The sequence below is a fragment of the Chlorocebus sabaeus genome, chromosome 8 (assembly GCF_047675955.1).
Source record: "Chlorocebus sabaeus isolate Y175 chromosome 8, mChlSab1.0.hap1, whole genome shotgun sequence".
NCBI classification, from domain to species: domain Eukaryota; kingdom Metazoa; phylum Chordata; class Mammalia; order Primates; family Cercopithecidae; genus Chlorocebus; species Chlorocebus sabaeus.
The window spans coordinates 148,706,105-148,722,400 of NC_132911.1; the positions used below are offsets into that span (position 1 = coordinate 148,706,105).

Genomic DNA, 16,296 nt, shown 5'->3' on the forward strand with positions numbered 1-16,296 from the left:
CACACGGATTGGTCTTGACTCTTTATCCAATTGGGCAGTCTGCATCTTTTAATTGGGGCATTTAGCCCATTTACATTTAAGATTAATATTTTTATGTGTAAATTTGATCCTGGCATCATGATGCTAGCTGGTTATTTTGCACGTTAGTTGATGCAGTTTCTTCATAGTGTCATTGGTCTCTATATTTTGGTGTGCTTTTGCAGTGGCTGGAATGAGTATTTCCTTTCCATATTTAGCGTTTCCTTCAGGAGCTCTTGTCAGGCAGGCCTGCTGGTGACAAAGTCCCTCAGCATTTGCTTGCCTGGAAAGGCTTTTATTTCTCTTTTGCTTATGAAACTTAGTTTGGCTGGATATGAAATTTTGGGTTGAATATTCTTTTTTTTTTTTTTTTTTGAGATGGAGTTTTGCTCTTACTGCCCAGCCTGGAGTGTAATGGTGCAATCTCAGCTCACTGCAACCTCTACTTCCCAGGTATGCACCACCATGCCCAGCTAATTTTTGTATTTTTTAGTAGAGACAGGGTTTCTTCCATGTTGGTCAGATTGGTCTCGAACTCCTGACCTCAGGTAATCTGCTCGTCTCAGCCTCCCAAGTGCTGGGATTACAGGCATGAGCCACAGCACCTGGCCAAATTCTTTTCTTTAAGAATGTTGAAAATTGGCCCCCATTCTCTTCTAGATTATAGGGTTTCTGCAGAGATATCCATTGTTAGTCTAATGGGCTTACCTTCGTAGGTGACCTGACCTTTCTCTCTGGTTGCCCTCAGCATTTTCTTCCTTCATTTCACTCTTGGAGATTCTGATGATTATACATCTTGGGTTTGATCTTCTTGTGGAGTATCTTAGTGGTGTTCCATGTATTTCCTGAATTTGAATGTTGGCATATCTTGCTAGGTTGGGGAAGTTCTCCTGGATAATATCCTGAAGTGTGTTTTCCAACTTGGTTCCATTCTACCCATTGCTTTCAGATACACCAATCAATCATAGGTTTGGTCTTTTCACATAGACCCGTATTTCTTGGAGGCTTTGTTCGTTCCTTTTCATTCTTTTCTCTCTAATCTTGTCTTCATGCCTTATTTTAGCAAGGTGATCTTCATTCTCTGATATCCTTTCTTCTACTTGATCAATTCAGCTATTGATACTTGTGTATGCTTCATGAATTTCTTGTGCCGTGTTTTTTCAGTTCCATCAGGTCATTTATGTTCCTCTCTAAACTGGTTATTCTAGTTAGCAGTTCCTGTAACCTTTTATCAAGTTTCTTAGCTTCCTTGCATTGGGTTAGAACATTTTTCTTTTCTTTTCTTTTTTCTTTTTTTTTTTTTTTTTAGCTCAGAGAGTTTGTTATTACCCACTTTCTGAAGCCTACTTTTGTCAATTTATCAATCTCATTCTCCATCCAGTTTGGTGTCCTTGCTGGAGAGGAGTTGTGATCATTTGGAAGAGAAGAGGCTTTTTGGAATTTTCAGTGTTTTTGTACTGTTTTTTCCTCGTCTTCATGGATTTATCTACCTTTGATCTTTGAGGCTGATGACCTTTGGATGGGGGTTTGTGTGTGTGTGTGTGTGTCTTTTTTGTTGATGTGGTTATTGTTGCTTTCTGTTTGTCAGTTTTTCTTTTAACAGTCAGACCCCTCTTCTGCAGGTCTGCTGCAGTTTGATGGAGGTCCACTCCAGACCCTGTTGACTTGGTTATCACCAGTGGAGGCTGCAGAACAGCAAAGATTGCTGCCTGCTCCTTCCTCTAGAAGCTTCATCCCTGAGGGGGCACTAACCTGATGCCATCTGGAGCTCTCCTGTATGAGGTGTCTGTTGACCTGTTAAGAGGTGTCTCCCAGTCAGGAGGTATGGTATTCAGGGACCCACCTGGGGAGGCAGTCTGTCCCTTAGCAGAGCTGGTGTGCTGTGCTGGGAGAATCCCCCTTGTCAGGATCAGCTGCTCTCTTCACAGCCAGGCAGGAAAGATCAAGTCTGCTGAAGCTGTGCCCACAGCTGCCCCTCCCTCCAGGTGCTCTGTCCCAGGGAGATGAAAGTTTTATCTATAAGCTCCTGACTGGGGCTGCTGCATTTCCTTCAGAGATGCCCTGCCCAGTGAGGAGAAATCTAGAGAAGCAGTTTGGCCACAGCTGCTTTACCGCACTGTGGTGTTCCACCCAGTCCAAACCTCCTGGTCTCCTTAGCACTATCGGGGAAAACCGCCTACTAAAGCCTCAGTAATGTCAGAAGATGTTCCTTTCCCCTCCAAGCTTGAATGTCCCAGGTCAACACCAGACTGCTGTGCTGGCAGTGAGAATTTCAAGCCAGTGGTTCTTAGCTTGCTGGGCTCCATGGGAGTGGGACTCATTGAGAGGGACCACTTGGCTTCCTGGTTTCAGCCGCCTTTCCAGGGGAGTGAACAGTTCTGTCTCACTGGGATTCCAAGTGCCACTGGCGTATGAAGATAACCCCTACGGCTAGCTCGGTGCCTGCCTAAACAGCTGCTCAGTTTTGTGCTTAAGACCCAGGACCCTGGTGGTGTAGGCTCATGAGGGAATCTCCTGATCTGCAGATTGTAAAAACCATGGGAAAAGTGTAGTACTCAGGCCATGTAGCACAGTCCCTCATGGCTTCCCTTAGCTGGGAGAGGAGGGAGGTCCCCTGGCTCCTTGCACTTCCTGGGTGAAGCGATGTTCCACCCTGCTTCCACTCCCTCTCCACTACCTAACTGGTCCCAATGAGATGAACTGGGTACCTCAGTTGGAAATGCAGGAATCACCCTTCTTCTGTGTTGGTCTCAATGGGAGCTGCAGACCGGAGCTGTTTGTATTTGGCTGTCTTGGCCATCCCTCAATGCCTACATTTTTTTTTTTTTTAAAGGGAGCAAATCAGCAACCTAATCTTCTACCTTAAAACACTGGGGAAAACAAACAAACTAAACCCAAATCAACCTTAAAACACTGGGGAAAACAAACAAACAAACAAACAAAAGAACTACACCCAAATCAAGCAGAAGGTAGAAAATAAGGGATATAACAGAAATTAATGAACTACAGAATAGAAAAAAAGGCTTAATACTAATTCTTCACAAACTCTTCCAAAAAAACAAAAGAGAACACTTCCCGATTCATTCAATGAAAACAGTATTACCCTGATACCAAAAACAGACAATAAAAACAACAGATCAGTATCTCTAATAAATACAGACACAAAATTCTCCAACAAAATGCTAGCAAATCAAATTCCACTATATATATATATATATATATATATATATATATATATATATATAAAATTATACACCATTACTGAGTGGGACTTATCCCAGAAATGCAAGGTTTGTTTACCATCCAAAAATCAATTAATACATCATATCCATTGAATAAAGGAAAAAATCAAGAAAGGAAAACAAAGACATTTTCAGACAAAAGCTCACAGAATAATGCCAACTTAAGTACAAGAAATACTAAAGGAAAAATTTCAAACTGAAAATAATGATCTTGAACAGAAGTACAGAATTGCAGAAAGGAATGAAAAACACTAGAAAGGGTAACTCTAAATGAATATTTACTGTCAAGAAATAACAAAGGAATAAACTCTCTGGTGAGGTTTCAAAGTAGGTAGTACAAAATAAGTGAGAATAATAATGAAAGGAAGGAGAGGGACGAAAGGAATTGTAAGGATCTTGCATTTTCCAAGAAGTGGTAAAAATATTAAGGTAGACCATAGTAAGTCAAAGAGACATATTTAATCATTAGAGTCATCACTTAAGAAAGAATGTACAACTAAAAAGCTAAAGGAGAAGAAACATAAAATTACATATAAAGTTTGATTTATTCAAAAGAATATAAGAGGCCAGGCGCAGTGCTTCACGCCTGTAATCCTAGCACTTTGAGAGGCCGAGGTGGGTGGGTCATGAAGTCAAGAGATACAGACCATCCTGGCCAACATGGTGAAACCCCATCCCTACTAAAAATAAAAAAATTAGCCAGGCATGGTGGTGGGCACCTGTAGTCCCAGTTACTCGGGAGGTTGAGGCAGGAGAATCACTTGAACCTGGGAGGTGGAGGTTACAGTGAGCTGGGACTGCACCACTGCACTCCAGCCTGGGTGACAGAGTGAGACTGCATCTCAAAAAAAAAAAAAAAAAAAAAAAAAAAAAAAATATATATATATATATATATATATAGTATAGGAAAAAAGAAATAGATGAGACAAATAGAAAACAAATAGCAAGATGGCAGACTTACTCTCGACTTTATCAATAATTGTGTTACATTTACATGGACAAAGCACTCTGCAAGGAGTACCCAAATCCACCTTCATGTTCGATAATTTACTAATTTTCTGACTCACAGAACTCAGAAAAGCTGTTATGCTCACAATTACACAGTTTATTAGTACAAAACGATACAATTAAAAATCAGCAAAGCAAAATGCCACACATCGTCCAGCAGAGACCAAGTGTGAACTTCCAGGTATCCTCTTCCAGTAGGGTCACCTGGACAGACCTTAATTCTTCCGGCCACCATGTGTGACAACATACGCAAAGTGTTGATGACCAGGGAAGCTCACCTGAGCTTTAGCGTTCAGGATTTTTATTAATGGTTAGTACACCGACTTGGGGCACTCAGGTACCTTGACAGCTCCCCTCAGGGGTTAATCTGATACACTGTAGTCCAGGGACCCAGGCAAACAGAAATAAGCATTTGCTTTAAATCACATAGTTAGCATAAACTAGCATAGCCCAAGGCCCCAGGTATACTCAAATACTTTTACCAGGCAGAATATTCCAACAGCTTAGAGGTTACCTCCAAGAAGCTAGTCAAGGGGTTAGTCCTAAAGACCTTTGGAATATGCAGGATTTGGGCAGTGCAGGCCTCTGAGTTAACCCTTTACTGCACACTCTAAAAAAAATGACTGTCAGACTGATAAAATAATTCGACTTATAAGAAGTTTATAAAACATTTCATACATAAGGACTCAGAAACATGAGGGTAGAATAAAGCCATATTGAGACACAAAAGGGCTCAACCTATTTGAGGATGTACTTCAGCAAAACAAGGAATAAATAAACAAACAGACATGGAATTCAATAGATGGTGACTCCAACGTAAGAGAGTAAGAATGGAAAGTGCCAGGAAGATAGCTATTCAGCAGCCCTGGAAAGCAACGAGTCCTGGCCTTAATGCTGGACCAGTGACTGCACCTGGGGGACAAGGGAGAGAATAGTAACCATTCTTGACAACTCACAATAACTTAGGGAGGTACAAGATGAGTGGAAGGCAATGTTCACAGCAGCTTTATGTATACTGACCAAAAAACGAAAACAACTCAAATGTTAACAGAGTATGAACAAATTGTAGTATATTCAAACAATACAATATTATTCAGAAATAAAAAGAATTATTGATATACAACATAAACACATCTCAAAATAACTATGTTGAATAAAAGCCAGACCAAAAAGAATACATGCTCAATGATTCCATTTTCACATAAAACTCTGAAAATATAATTTATAGTGACAGAAAAGAGATCAGTAATTACTTCAGGATATAAGTGGGAAGGAGTGAGAAAGGTGGGAAGGAATGAAAGATGATGAAGGAGGAGAAAACTTTTGGGGGTGATGGATATATCTGCCCTAGATTGTAGCAATGGTTTCACATGTGTATACATATGTCAAAACATATAAAATCATATACTTTAAATATTTGTTTACATATTGTATGTTAATTACACCTCAATAAAGCTGGTTCCTTAAGGAAAATAAATAAGAGTATGGCGCTGAGATAAATCTGCCAGGGACCCAACCCTGTTCTGTCCCTGGCCGGCTGTGTGATCTGGGGCCACTATTTAATCTCTCTGTGCCTCAGTTTCCTGGGCACAGACTGTAAAGAGATATTGGCAAATTCCATAAATTCACTGTGACAGCACAGTGCCAGGCCTGCATCAAGCACAAATGACCAACGTTAGCTGTGTGGCAGCATGGAGCCCCAGGACTCTGTTCTGCTTACTGTTTACATGCCCAGGCCCCCCACTACACAGGAAGAAACGCTTTCTAGCTCCTCTGTTTCCCTAACACCCAGAATCAGCCTGGGATGCTCTGAGTGAATAACAGCAGGAATGAGAGACTTGGAAGACAACGTCTCTCTAAGTGGCGTCTCCAAGCAGCCAAAACAGAGCTGGTCAGCAAACCCTGTGGGCAGTGTGAAATATATATTTGGTCTTCACCCCCATGACCTGGCATACAACTCCTAAAATCCTTGTAATCTCCAAAGTGCTTTCTTTTCGTAGGCTTATGTTGACTGACAGCTTTAGGATGAAGCTGATCACTGGAAAGGCCAAGGCATGATTTCAGGGTCGGGATTCTTAGCCCCAAAGCCCCAAACTCAGAGAGGGGAAAGGAGCTAAAGGTTAAGTTGATCACCAATGGCCAATGGTTTAATCAATCATATCTACATAATAAAGTCTCTATAAAAACCTAAGAGGACAGGGTTCAGAGAGCTGCTGGATAGCTAAGCAGATAGGATCCTAGAGGGTGATGCACCCAGGGAGGGCATGAAAACTCCACACCCCTTCCCCCATACCACAGTCTACACATTTCTTCACCTTTACCCTTTATAATAAATTGGTAAATCTTTTTTTTTTTCTTTTCTGAGACAGAGTCTCACTCTGCCACCCAGGCTGGAGTGCAGTGCATGATCTCAGCTCACTGCAACCTCTTCCTCCTGGGTTCAAGTGATTCTCATGCCTCATCCTCCTAAGTAACTGGGACTACAGATGCACATCACCATGCCTGGCTAATTTTGTATTTTTTGTAGAGATGGGGTTTCACCATATTGGTCAGACTGGTCTCGAACTCCTGACCTCAAGTGATCTGCCCACCTCGGCCTCCCAAACTGCTGGGATTACAGGCATGAGCCACCGCGCCCGGCCTAAACTGGCAAATCTAAGTGTTTCCCTGAGTTCTGTGAGCTGCTCCAGCAAATTAATAGAACCCAGAGTGAGGGTCATGGGAACTCCAAATTGAATCCTGTTGGTCTGAAGTTTGGAAATCTTGAACTTACAAGTAGTGCCTTGAGGGGACAGTCTCAGAGACTGAGCCCTCAGCCTGTGGGATGTCAGGCTATCTCCAAGAAGAGAGCACCAAAACAGAATTGAATTAGAGCTGTTTGGAGCATGGGAAAAGCCCTCCACACATTTGGTCACGAAGTCTTTGTTGATTGTTGCTGTGGTGTCAGAGCAGAGGAAAAATTAATTAGCATTTTTCCCCAACAGCCTAAGGAGTGGATGACATGGAAGTGAAGGGACTGGGAGCCAGCTGCCAGAGAAAGACACTTGAGCTCTTTTTTGTGGCTGAAAGAGCATTTTCTAGGGTAAAGAAAACACAAACCTACTTATGGAGAGATAACAGGGGCAAATAACAGCAAGAAAAGAGGACAAGATAGAAAAAGGAGGAGGAAAGCAAAGGCCTGAGGGTAACAAGAGATTTGTCTGGAGCTTGCAGAGAAGGGATTCGTGAGTGAAGCTGCAGCACCTGCCACAGAAGCAGAGAGTGGGAGCAGACTCACCTTCTCTCTTGTGCCTCCAGCTCCAACTCCTCTGAGTTCTCAGGATGTGTGGGGTCCATGGTTCTTCCCCCTGCTCCAGCCTGGAGATGACATCAGGTTTGGAAGCTTGAAGTCCTGTTCCAGAGAAAGGAAACAAGAGCCAAAAATTCACCCAGGTAGAGGGTGGGATGGACCTGTGGTCTGAGTCTGTGTGATGGTTGTGTGCTTCCCTGCCACCTGGTCTCTAACCGTGAAGACAGACACAGACCTCTGCCTAAGCAGAAGAAAGGTCAAAACGAGCTTTTCAGGGGGACAGGGGGCATAGATAGGACAGCACTGTGGCCTGAACACATCATGGTAGAGGACTCATAGTAGGAGGTGTTGATGCCCAGCAGAAGGGTTAAAGGGGGAATGAGTCTCCAACACCATGTCTGGTTTGTCCGGCCCACCAGCCTGGCATAGCCCGTGTCTGTTGGCATTGCTGCTTTTGTTCCTGCTCAGCCCCAGCTTGGTCCTTGCCATCTCCTTCCATCTGCCCATTAATTCTCACAAGTGCCTCCATGAGGAGATCCACAAGGACCTGTTAGTGACTGGCGCGTACGAGATCTCCGACCAGTTTGGGGGCACTGGCGGCCTGCGCAGCCACCTCAAGATTACAGATTCTGCTGGCCATATTTTCTACTCCAAAGAGGAGGCAACCAAGGGGGAAATTTTCCTTTACCACTTACCGTTTGAAGTGTGTTTTGAGAGCAAGGGAACAGGGCAGATACCTGACCAACTCGTGATGCTAGACATGAAGCATGGAGTGGAGGCAAAAAATTATGAAGAGATTGCAAAAGTTGTGAAGCTCAAACCATTAGAGGTGAAGCTGCAACACCTAGAAGACCTTTCAGAATCTACTGTTAATGATTTTGCCTACATGAAGAAGAGAGAAGAGGAGATGTGTGATACCAATGAGTCAACAAACACTTGGGTCCTATACTTCAGCATCTTTTCAATGTTCTGCCTCATTGGACTAGCCACCTGGCAGGTCTTCTACCTGCAATGCTTCTTCAAGGCCAAGAAGTTGATCAAGTAATGAATGAGGCATATTCTCCTCCCACCTTGTACCTCAGCCAGCAGAACATCGCTGGGACATGCCTGGCCTAAGGCATCCTATCAGCAGCACCATCAAGGTGGGTTGGAGCTTTCTTGCCAGAACTGATCTCTTTTGGTGTGGGAGGACATGGGGTACCACCTACACCCAACAAGTCAATGAGGGACTTCTTTTTAATTTGGTAGAATTTTGACTGGTTTTTGCAACAATAGGTCTATTATTAGAGTCACCTATGACAGAAAGATAGGAGTTACCTAGATAATGTCAAAGTCAGCATTTGTCCTGGGTTCCCTTGTGTGATCTGTTTGAACCATGTTTTCTTTTCTTCTCCCACTTGCTCAGCGGTTTGGGCTTCCATTCTAGTTCTTTTACCAAGATTTTTGTGTGATCATATTGACTTCATTTGGATTGCCCTCTTTCAATTTCCTTGCGAAAACACTCTTAACTTTCTCCTTACCCTTAGCTGAAACGTTTACGTAGCTTCTGGTGATATCTTTTCATGATTTTATGTCTCTTAAAATGGTGATGGATGTGACACTTCGTAAAAGTGAGCTTTGAACTGTAGATAACTCTTAAAGAAAATGTCATTTTAGACAATTAAAATATTCGTGCTTAACTGCTTGAACATTTTTCGTGTATGTGTATTTAATTCTATGCAGTATTATCACATGTGTAGATTCATGTGACCACCATCATGACAGACAGAACAGTTTTGTCACATGGATCCCTTCCACTGCCCTTTTACAGCCACAGCCATATCTCTTTCTTATCCCCTCACCAAAACCTGTGGCTGCCACTGTTCTGTCCTCCAACTCTGTAATTTTGTCATTTCAAGAACGTTGTATGGATGGAATTATATAGAATGTAATCTTATGAGGTTCACTTTTTTTCATTCAGCATAATTCCTTTGAAATTCATCCAAGTTGTTGCATGTATCAATAGTTTCTTCCTTTTTTTCTTTTAAAAATGTTTTATATATTTAGGGGGTATAAATGCAGATTTCTTACATGCATATATTGCATCGTGGTGAAGTCTGGGCATTTCCTTTTGATTGCTGAGTAGTATGCTATGGTATGGATGTACCACAGTTCGCTTAACTATTCACCTACTAAAGGACATAAGAGTTGTTTTCAGTTTTTTGCCCTTACTAATAAAGCTGCTGTGAACATTCATGTACAGGTTTTTATGTGAATATATATTTTCATTTTCTGGGATAAATGCTCAAAAAGGCAACTGCTGGGTTGTGTGGTAAACACGTACATTTTTGTAAGAAACTACCCTACTCTTTTTCCAGAGTGGCTGTACCTTTTACATACAGCCACTCACACAATTCATACAGCAATGTATGACTGATCCAGTTTCTTCACATCCTCACCAGTGTTTGGTATTACTACTATTTTTTTATCTTAACCATTCACATAGCTATGTGTAATGATACCACATGTGGTTTTGATTTGCATTTTCGAGTGGCTAATGATGTTGAGTATCTTTTCATATGCTAATTTGCCATCTATATACCCTCTTCATTGAAATTTCTGTTCATGTCTTTTGTTTATTTTCTATTTAGGTCATTTGTTCTTTTTACTATTGAGTTTTGAGAGTTTTTATACATCCCAGATAAAACTCCTCTGTTAGATATGTGGTTGCTTGAATTTTTAACATAACTTCTACCAAGGAAAAATAAGTAAAATTTCCAACTCTTCTTGCATGGCCAGTCACTTAATTCCTGTCCTTCAGTGTTCCATCTAGAGAACTAAGAGGATATGATGTATAAAGTAGACATCTAGGAGGGCCATTAATAGAGTAAATACTTAAAAATCCAAAACAAATGAAAGCAAAGCCAATAATCACTGTGGTGCCTAAGGGTCAAAACTAATGTAAAGAGAAAACGTGAATATAAATGACCACGTTTATAAACAGTTATGAAAAATGTTGTCACTTGAAATCTTTCCCACATCTCCCAAGAAAGTAGGCAGGAGTTTATCCTTTCTGTAATCTCTTTTTAACCCTGCTGACTATTACAGGGCTTGTTTAATCACAGTGGCAAGAATTACATGTATCTTACAGTAAAGCAGCAGAATACTAGAATTGTTAGAGAATCCTGATGTGTTGACCTGGATAAAGTACAAAGGTGGTAGAGGGAATGAGTTATGTTGTTAAAATCTCAGGCTATTCTGTTTATGTTCCTGCTACTATGAACCCAAATCGGTTCTATTTTTTTTTTCCCTTTTGACTTCTTATATCTTCCTCTGGGGTGGCATAAAAGTAGTTCCGTTGTTAACTTGCACTACATTGCCATCTGCTGTTAAGAACTGGCAGGTACTGCTTTTGAGAACCTGGCTGCAGGTCCCTACCATAGGCAGCAGATGTTGAAAAAATCTATCTGTAGTATTACATATACTAAGTTACAGAGGATGCATCCAAGTAGAGAAAATAATATGTGGGTTAAGATCCATCCTAAAGGGTGGGCGCGGTGGCTCAAGCCTGTAATCCCAGCACTTTGGGAGGCTGAGGCGGGAGGATCACGAAGTCAGGAGATCGAGACCATCCTGGCTAACACGGTGAAACCCCGTCTCTACTAAAAATACAAAAAACTAGCCAGGTGAGGTGGCGGGCGCCTGTAGTCCCAGCTACTCGGGAGGCTGAGGCAGGAGAATGGCATAAACCTGGGAGGCGGAGCTTGCAGTGAGCTGAGATCCAGCCACTGTACTCCAGCCTGGGCAACAGAGCAAGACTCCGTCTCAAAAAAAAAAAAAAAAATCCATCCTTAAACTTTTTCTTTTGAGACAGTCTTGCTGTGATGCCCAGGCTGAAGTGCAACGGTGCTATCCTCCTGGGTTCGGATGGTTCTTCCGCCTCGGCCTCCCAAGTGGCTGGCAGTGCAGGCACACACCACCACGCCTGGCTGGTTTTTGTATTTTTGGTAGAGACGAAGTTTCACCATGTTGGCTGGGCCGATCTCGAATTCCTGACCTCAAGTGATCTGCTGGCCTCAGCCTCCCAAAGTGCTGGGATGACATGTGTGAGCCACCATGCCCAGCCTCCATCTGTAAACTTTTTAATGTGAAATTCTATCATGTACCATTAGCCTAACAAGATTTTCTTTCCTATTTCTGACTGGTGTCTTTCCCCTTTTTAGGAGCAATGAAAGCTACTCTGTTATGTTCTTCTGATGTCACAAAATGTCAAGAAGATAGAAGAGAGTATTTTATTTTGTTGATGCTTTTGTTCTCAAGTGTGACCCTAAACTTAAGTTTTGTAGGAATTGACATTCTTTCATGTCCCTTCCCTGTACTCATGCCAGAACTATCAACTGGGACATTTTGTGCTTTTGGTTTAAAAGTTAATTGATATTATACCTTGGTTTTATCCAAAAAGTAAAAGTATTTGCCTTTGACAAAAGACTGATACAAGAGGAAATAAGCTTTAAAAACAAGGGTGTTAGGTGCTTTTCTCCATTTTTGAGCATATTATCCAAAATGGTCTGTATAACATAAATGAGAATGATGCAGTTTAAGTAAATCTTGTTATACCATTGTCATGGACCCGTCATAAAGCCATTTTTCAGTATGTTTGGGAAAGAGGCATATGGGATTTATACAGATTCACTTGTAAATGTTGGATTGGAGATTTTTGTGTAAATTTTCTCAAATAAAGGCTAGCAGAAACAAAAACAAAAACAAAAACAAAAAAAAAAAAGGGTTAAAGGGAAGAATACATTCCAGTGAAAGGAAAGCAGGGCCCTGAAACTGAACAGATCCAAATCCCAGATCTGCCACCAATAGGCTGTGTAAACTTATGAAAAGTGACAGTATTTGTTAGCTTCAGGTTCATTTATAAACTGTGTATCCTACCACTGATCTTCAAGATGCAGAAAGATTAATTCAGGGATAGGAATGTACTAACTGTGCAATGAATAATATTCTCCTTCTATACATCAGGGAGGGTTGGCCAGGCATGCTGGCTCATGCCTGTAATTCTAGAACTTTGGGAGGCCAAGGAGGGAGGATTCCTTGAGGCTAGGAGTTTGAGACCAACCTGGGCAACATACAGGCTCTGTCTTTAAAAAAATAAGACAGGCATGGTGGCCCTTGTCTGTAGTCCCAGGCACTTGGGAGGCTGAGGTGGGAGGATCTCTTCAACCAAAGATGTCAAGGTTACAGTGAGCTATGGTCTTGCCACTGTATTCCAGGATGGGCAACAGAGTGAGACACTGCCTAATAAAAAAAAATCAAGGAGGGTCCCAGTACCACCTGTTCCCATCTCTGTGCAAACTAGACCTGCATGGTACCAGGGTCAAAATGTCTGGTCTTTGGGCCCAGAATATGAGGAGCCTCTGAGCCCCAAGCTTGAGCCTCATGGTTAAGGAGCAGGAAGCCCAGGAGCTGAGCCCCAGGGAGGGAACTTACCTAGTGAGACTAGGTTCTCATAGGTCTCCAGCATCACATCCCTGTAGAGGCCCCTCTGAGCAGGGATCAGACAGTCCCACTCCTCCTGGGAGAGGGGTACAGCCACATCCGCAAAGGAAACCATGATGTGGAATGACAAGGTCTTGATGCAGCCCTCAGGTCAGGACCTGGAGGGAGAAGACACTAGGCTCAGGACTGGTAAAATCCCTCTGGGAACATGTACCTGTCTTCCCCACTAATGTCAACTCTTTAAGGCAGACACTATATTGGCTCATCTTGGTGTGCCCCAACCCTGACCTCTACTGTACCTGGTCCAGGGACAGGAAAACAGTGAGAAATACATTTCAGGGTCTTGAACTCAGGAACAGAGGACATCGGAGGAGACAGGGAGCTGTCCACCCTCTGGGACCAGCCCCTCATAGACAGACTCCTGCCAAGAAAAGGCTGAGGTCACATGGAAGAGTCTCCATGAGGACCACTCACCTGGAGCCCACCAAGGAGCTGCATGACAGCCTTCACTAGGTCTCTGAGCTTGTCCTGAGGTGTGGGCAGAGCCACAGGGAGAAGAGGGTGATGGAGCCTGACCAACCTTCTGCTCCCCATAGGTGCTCTAAGAGGGCCCAGACCTTTTGTAGTAGCAGAGACCCAATTATGAGCTGCCCAATTATGAACCCCAGGAAAGGTGGATGAACTAAAAGTAGCCAGTGGTCTCTGAGATCATATCCCCTCCCCACTTTCCTACTATACTTCTCCATGTCTCAAGAGAGGCCTTCCTGAGGCCCCTGGGATGACAGCATCCTGAGGCCACCATGTGAAAGCCAGGACCCTTGCGGTGCACTTGGCCAAGAGAGAGAATGGACTGCATTTCCCAGGCCCACCTATGAGGTCCTGGGCAAACAGCTGAGAATAGCGGACCAGGCTCTTGTGCTGAGGCAGTGAATGAGCAAATGGAGAAGTTGACACGTATGTGTGACACACAAAGAATGAATGCCACAGCATGAGGGCAGCGGCTGGTGGAGATATTTTACACAGGATGGCCAGGGAAGACATCTCCGATAAAGTGACAACAAATCGGAGATCTGGATGGAGCGAGGGTAGGCACCATGTGGATATCAGGGAGGTACATCCCAGGCAGGAGGAGGGCACAAGTGCAAAGGTTCTGAGATGCAAGTACACCTGTGTTCAAGGACAGGCAAGGAAGCCAGAGGGGCTGAACAGAGTAGGGGAGAGTGAAATAGGTGGGTATCCTCTGGGGAGGGTACCTTGGAGGCCTTAGGGCTATGTGTTTTATTCTGAATGGATGGGAAGTGCCTGGAATGTCTGGGAAGAGTGATATGACCTCAGATGTGGTCTCTACAGCTGCTGCTTTGAGGGTGCTTTGAATAGACTATGTGGTGGGGGTAAGGAAAAAACCAGTCAGAAGGTTCTAGCAACAATCCAGCTAGAGATGAATGTCTTGGACTAGACTGGTGGTGGCAGAAGTGACAAAAAGCAGTCAGATTATGGATACATTTCAAAGGTACAATCAATAGGATTTGCAGATGAATTTCATGTAGGTCGAGACACCAAGAGTTTTGGCCTGAGCAACTGAAATGATGAAATTTCCATATACTCAAATGAGTAAGACTGCAGAAGGATTAAATGTAAAAGTTGTCTTGTATACAGTAATGTTTAAGATACCTATTAGATTTACAAATGGAAAATTAGGGCATTTGGATATACAAACTGAAAATTCAAGAGTGAGGTTGGGCTGGTTGGGTATATACTGAAACCTGTCAGTAAACAGATGACATCTAAAACCACAAATCTGGTTTTATTTTAGCAGTGACATGTGTCACTCCCACAAAAGCCTTCCCAACTGGCCTCGGCATACACAGCAAGTCACCTCCCCACAGCCCTCTGGACATAAACAAATTCCTTCGTTTAGTTCAGGAGAAAATGCGCCCTTTTCCCTCAGCTCTAGGTGACCGCAAGGCCCAGTTCTCGTCACCGAGATGCTAAGGGAAGTTTGCCAAGAGGCATCTGAAGGGAAGTAAGGGGAATGGAGTGACCACAAAGGAAAGTCAAGAGACACATTCTAGAGCCCTAGCACTTCACAACAAACTTTGGAACAAACCCTGCCTCATCATTTAAGCCTCTCTTGGACAGATTTTCTGACTGGCCGATGAACACAAGCTCACTGATGTCTTCACAGTCTCCAGCTGAGGCACACCTTGGTCAGAGGGAATCTTCCAGTCGTCAGACAGGGCTTGCCTTTGACTGGCCCCTGCTGCTTATGCCCTTTGTGAATCACAAGCGGTGCCTCTCAACGCACTCTGCCTTCACTCCTAAACTCATGCGGGAGGCATGTAATGCCGCCGTTAGGCGCATGGGCTCTGGACTCGAATAGGACTGAGTTCTAACCTTGGATCCACCACTTACTAATGCGGAGGTCTCAGGTAAGTGACTTGAGTTTTCCCACAGACCATAAAATGAGATTAACACTACTCCTTAAGTGACTATATTGAGTTAAATGAGAATATGTATAAAATGCTCAGCACAGTATTAGCAAACCGCAAACAATACTGTCTCAATTGTCTTAATCAGTAAGTCAGCATTTACCGAGTGCCTACTAAACGAATGAGCGTTCAGCCTGTTCCAGCGCATGTGTGAGATACCATCTCCTGCCTGTTCCTTTCCTTCCCCACAGCAGACGCTCCTTCACACCACAGCTCTACCCTTTCAATCCATTCCTGCTAAATAAAATACACTTTTCTGTCTTCTGAAAAGAAAAAAAAAAGCACAATTCAGCTCATCCCCTTACATTGCCCAAACTCCCTTCCTCTGCGAGGCCTTTTTATCCATCTGGCTTCCCTGCTTCAATGTTGCTCGGGAGCGTGGAGGACAGCCCGCGGACCCGCACGCCCTGCCGCCTCCGCTCCCGCCTCACACCACCCTCGCCCTGCCCGCCCCTCGGTCAACACAAAGCGGGCGCTCAACAACCCGCAGCCGCCCTCGGCGCGTCCTCTACGGGTCACTGAGGCCGCGAGCTGCGTGCTTTGGCCCCTGAGAACCCCGGCACCGCCCCTGCCCGCCCCAGCGCCCCTCCGGCACCTCCGCACCAGGCGCCCTAGCTCGGGACTCACTCAGCTCGACCACGGAAAGGGAAGGAGCACGAACGCTGACTCCCGTGCCGCGGCGAGCCAAACCCCCTGGACCGGAAATGCCTAATCTGAACTTCCGCCCTGCCCCTCAGCACATCAACCAATTGAATTCCAGGTTTCGTGG

At 43.8% G+C, this 16,296-nt stretch overlaps 1 protein-coding gene and 1 pseudogene across 8 annotated transcripts in view; one reads left to right on the forward strand and one right to left on the reverse strand.

Moving 5' to 3' along the window:
• LOC103237660 (uncharacterized) overlaps window positions 1-16,265 on the reverse strand; it is a 43,895-nt gene extending 27,630 nt beyond the window's left edge. The window contains exons 1-5 of one of the 8 annotated variants that reach the window (XM_073018542.1): window positions 16,155-16,241; window positions 15,631-15,790; window positions 13,338-13,459; window positions 13,030-13,196; window positions 7,546-7,659 (exon numbers count right to left, since the gene is read on the reverse strand). In XM_073018542.1, the coding sequence (XP_072874643.1) occupies window positions 7,546-7,659; window positions 13,030-13,153 (238 nt within the window). In that variant the 5' untranslated portion in view covers window positions 13,154-13,196; window positions 13,338-13,459; window positions 15,631-15,790; window positions 16,155-16,241. Of the gene's footprint in view, window positions 1-7,545; window positions 7,660-13,029; window positions 13,197-13,337; window positions 13,460-15,630; window positions 15,791-16,122 lie in introns of all 8 variants that reach the window. The other 7 variants (XM_073018545.1, XM_008002031.3, XM_073018547.1 and 4 more) reach the window with 7 other exon arrangements.
• LOC140712261 (transmembrane emp24 domain-containing protein 10 pseudogene) lies at window positions 7,952-8,694 on the forward strand (annotated as a pseudogene).
• Window positions 16,266-16,296: the final 31 nt, after the last annotated feature.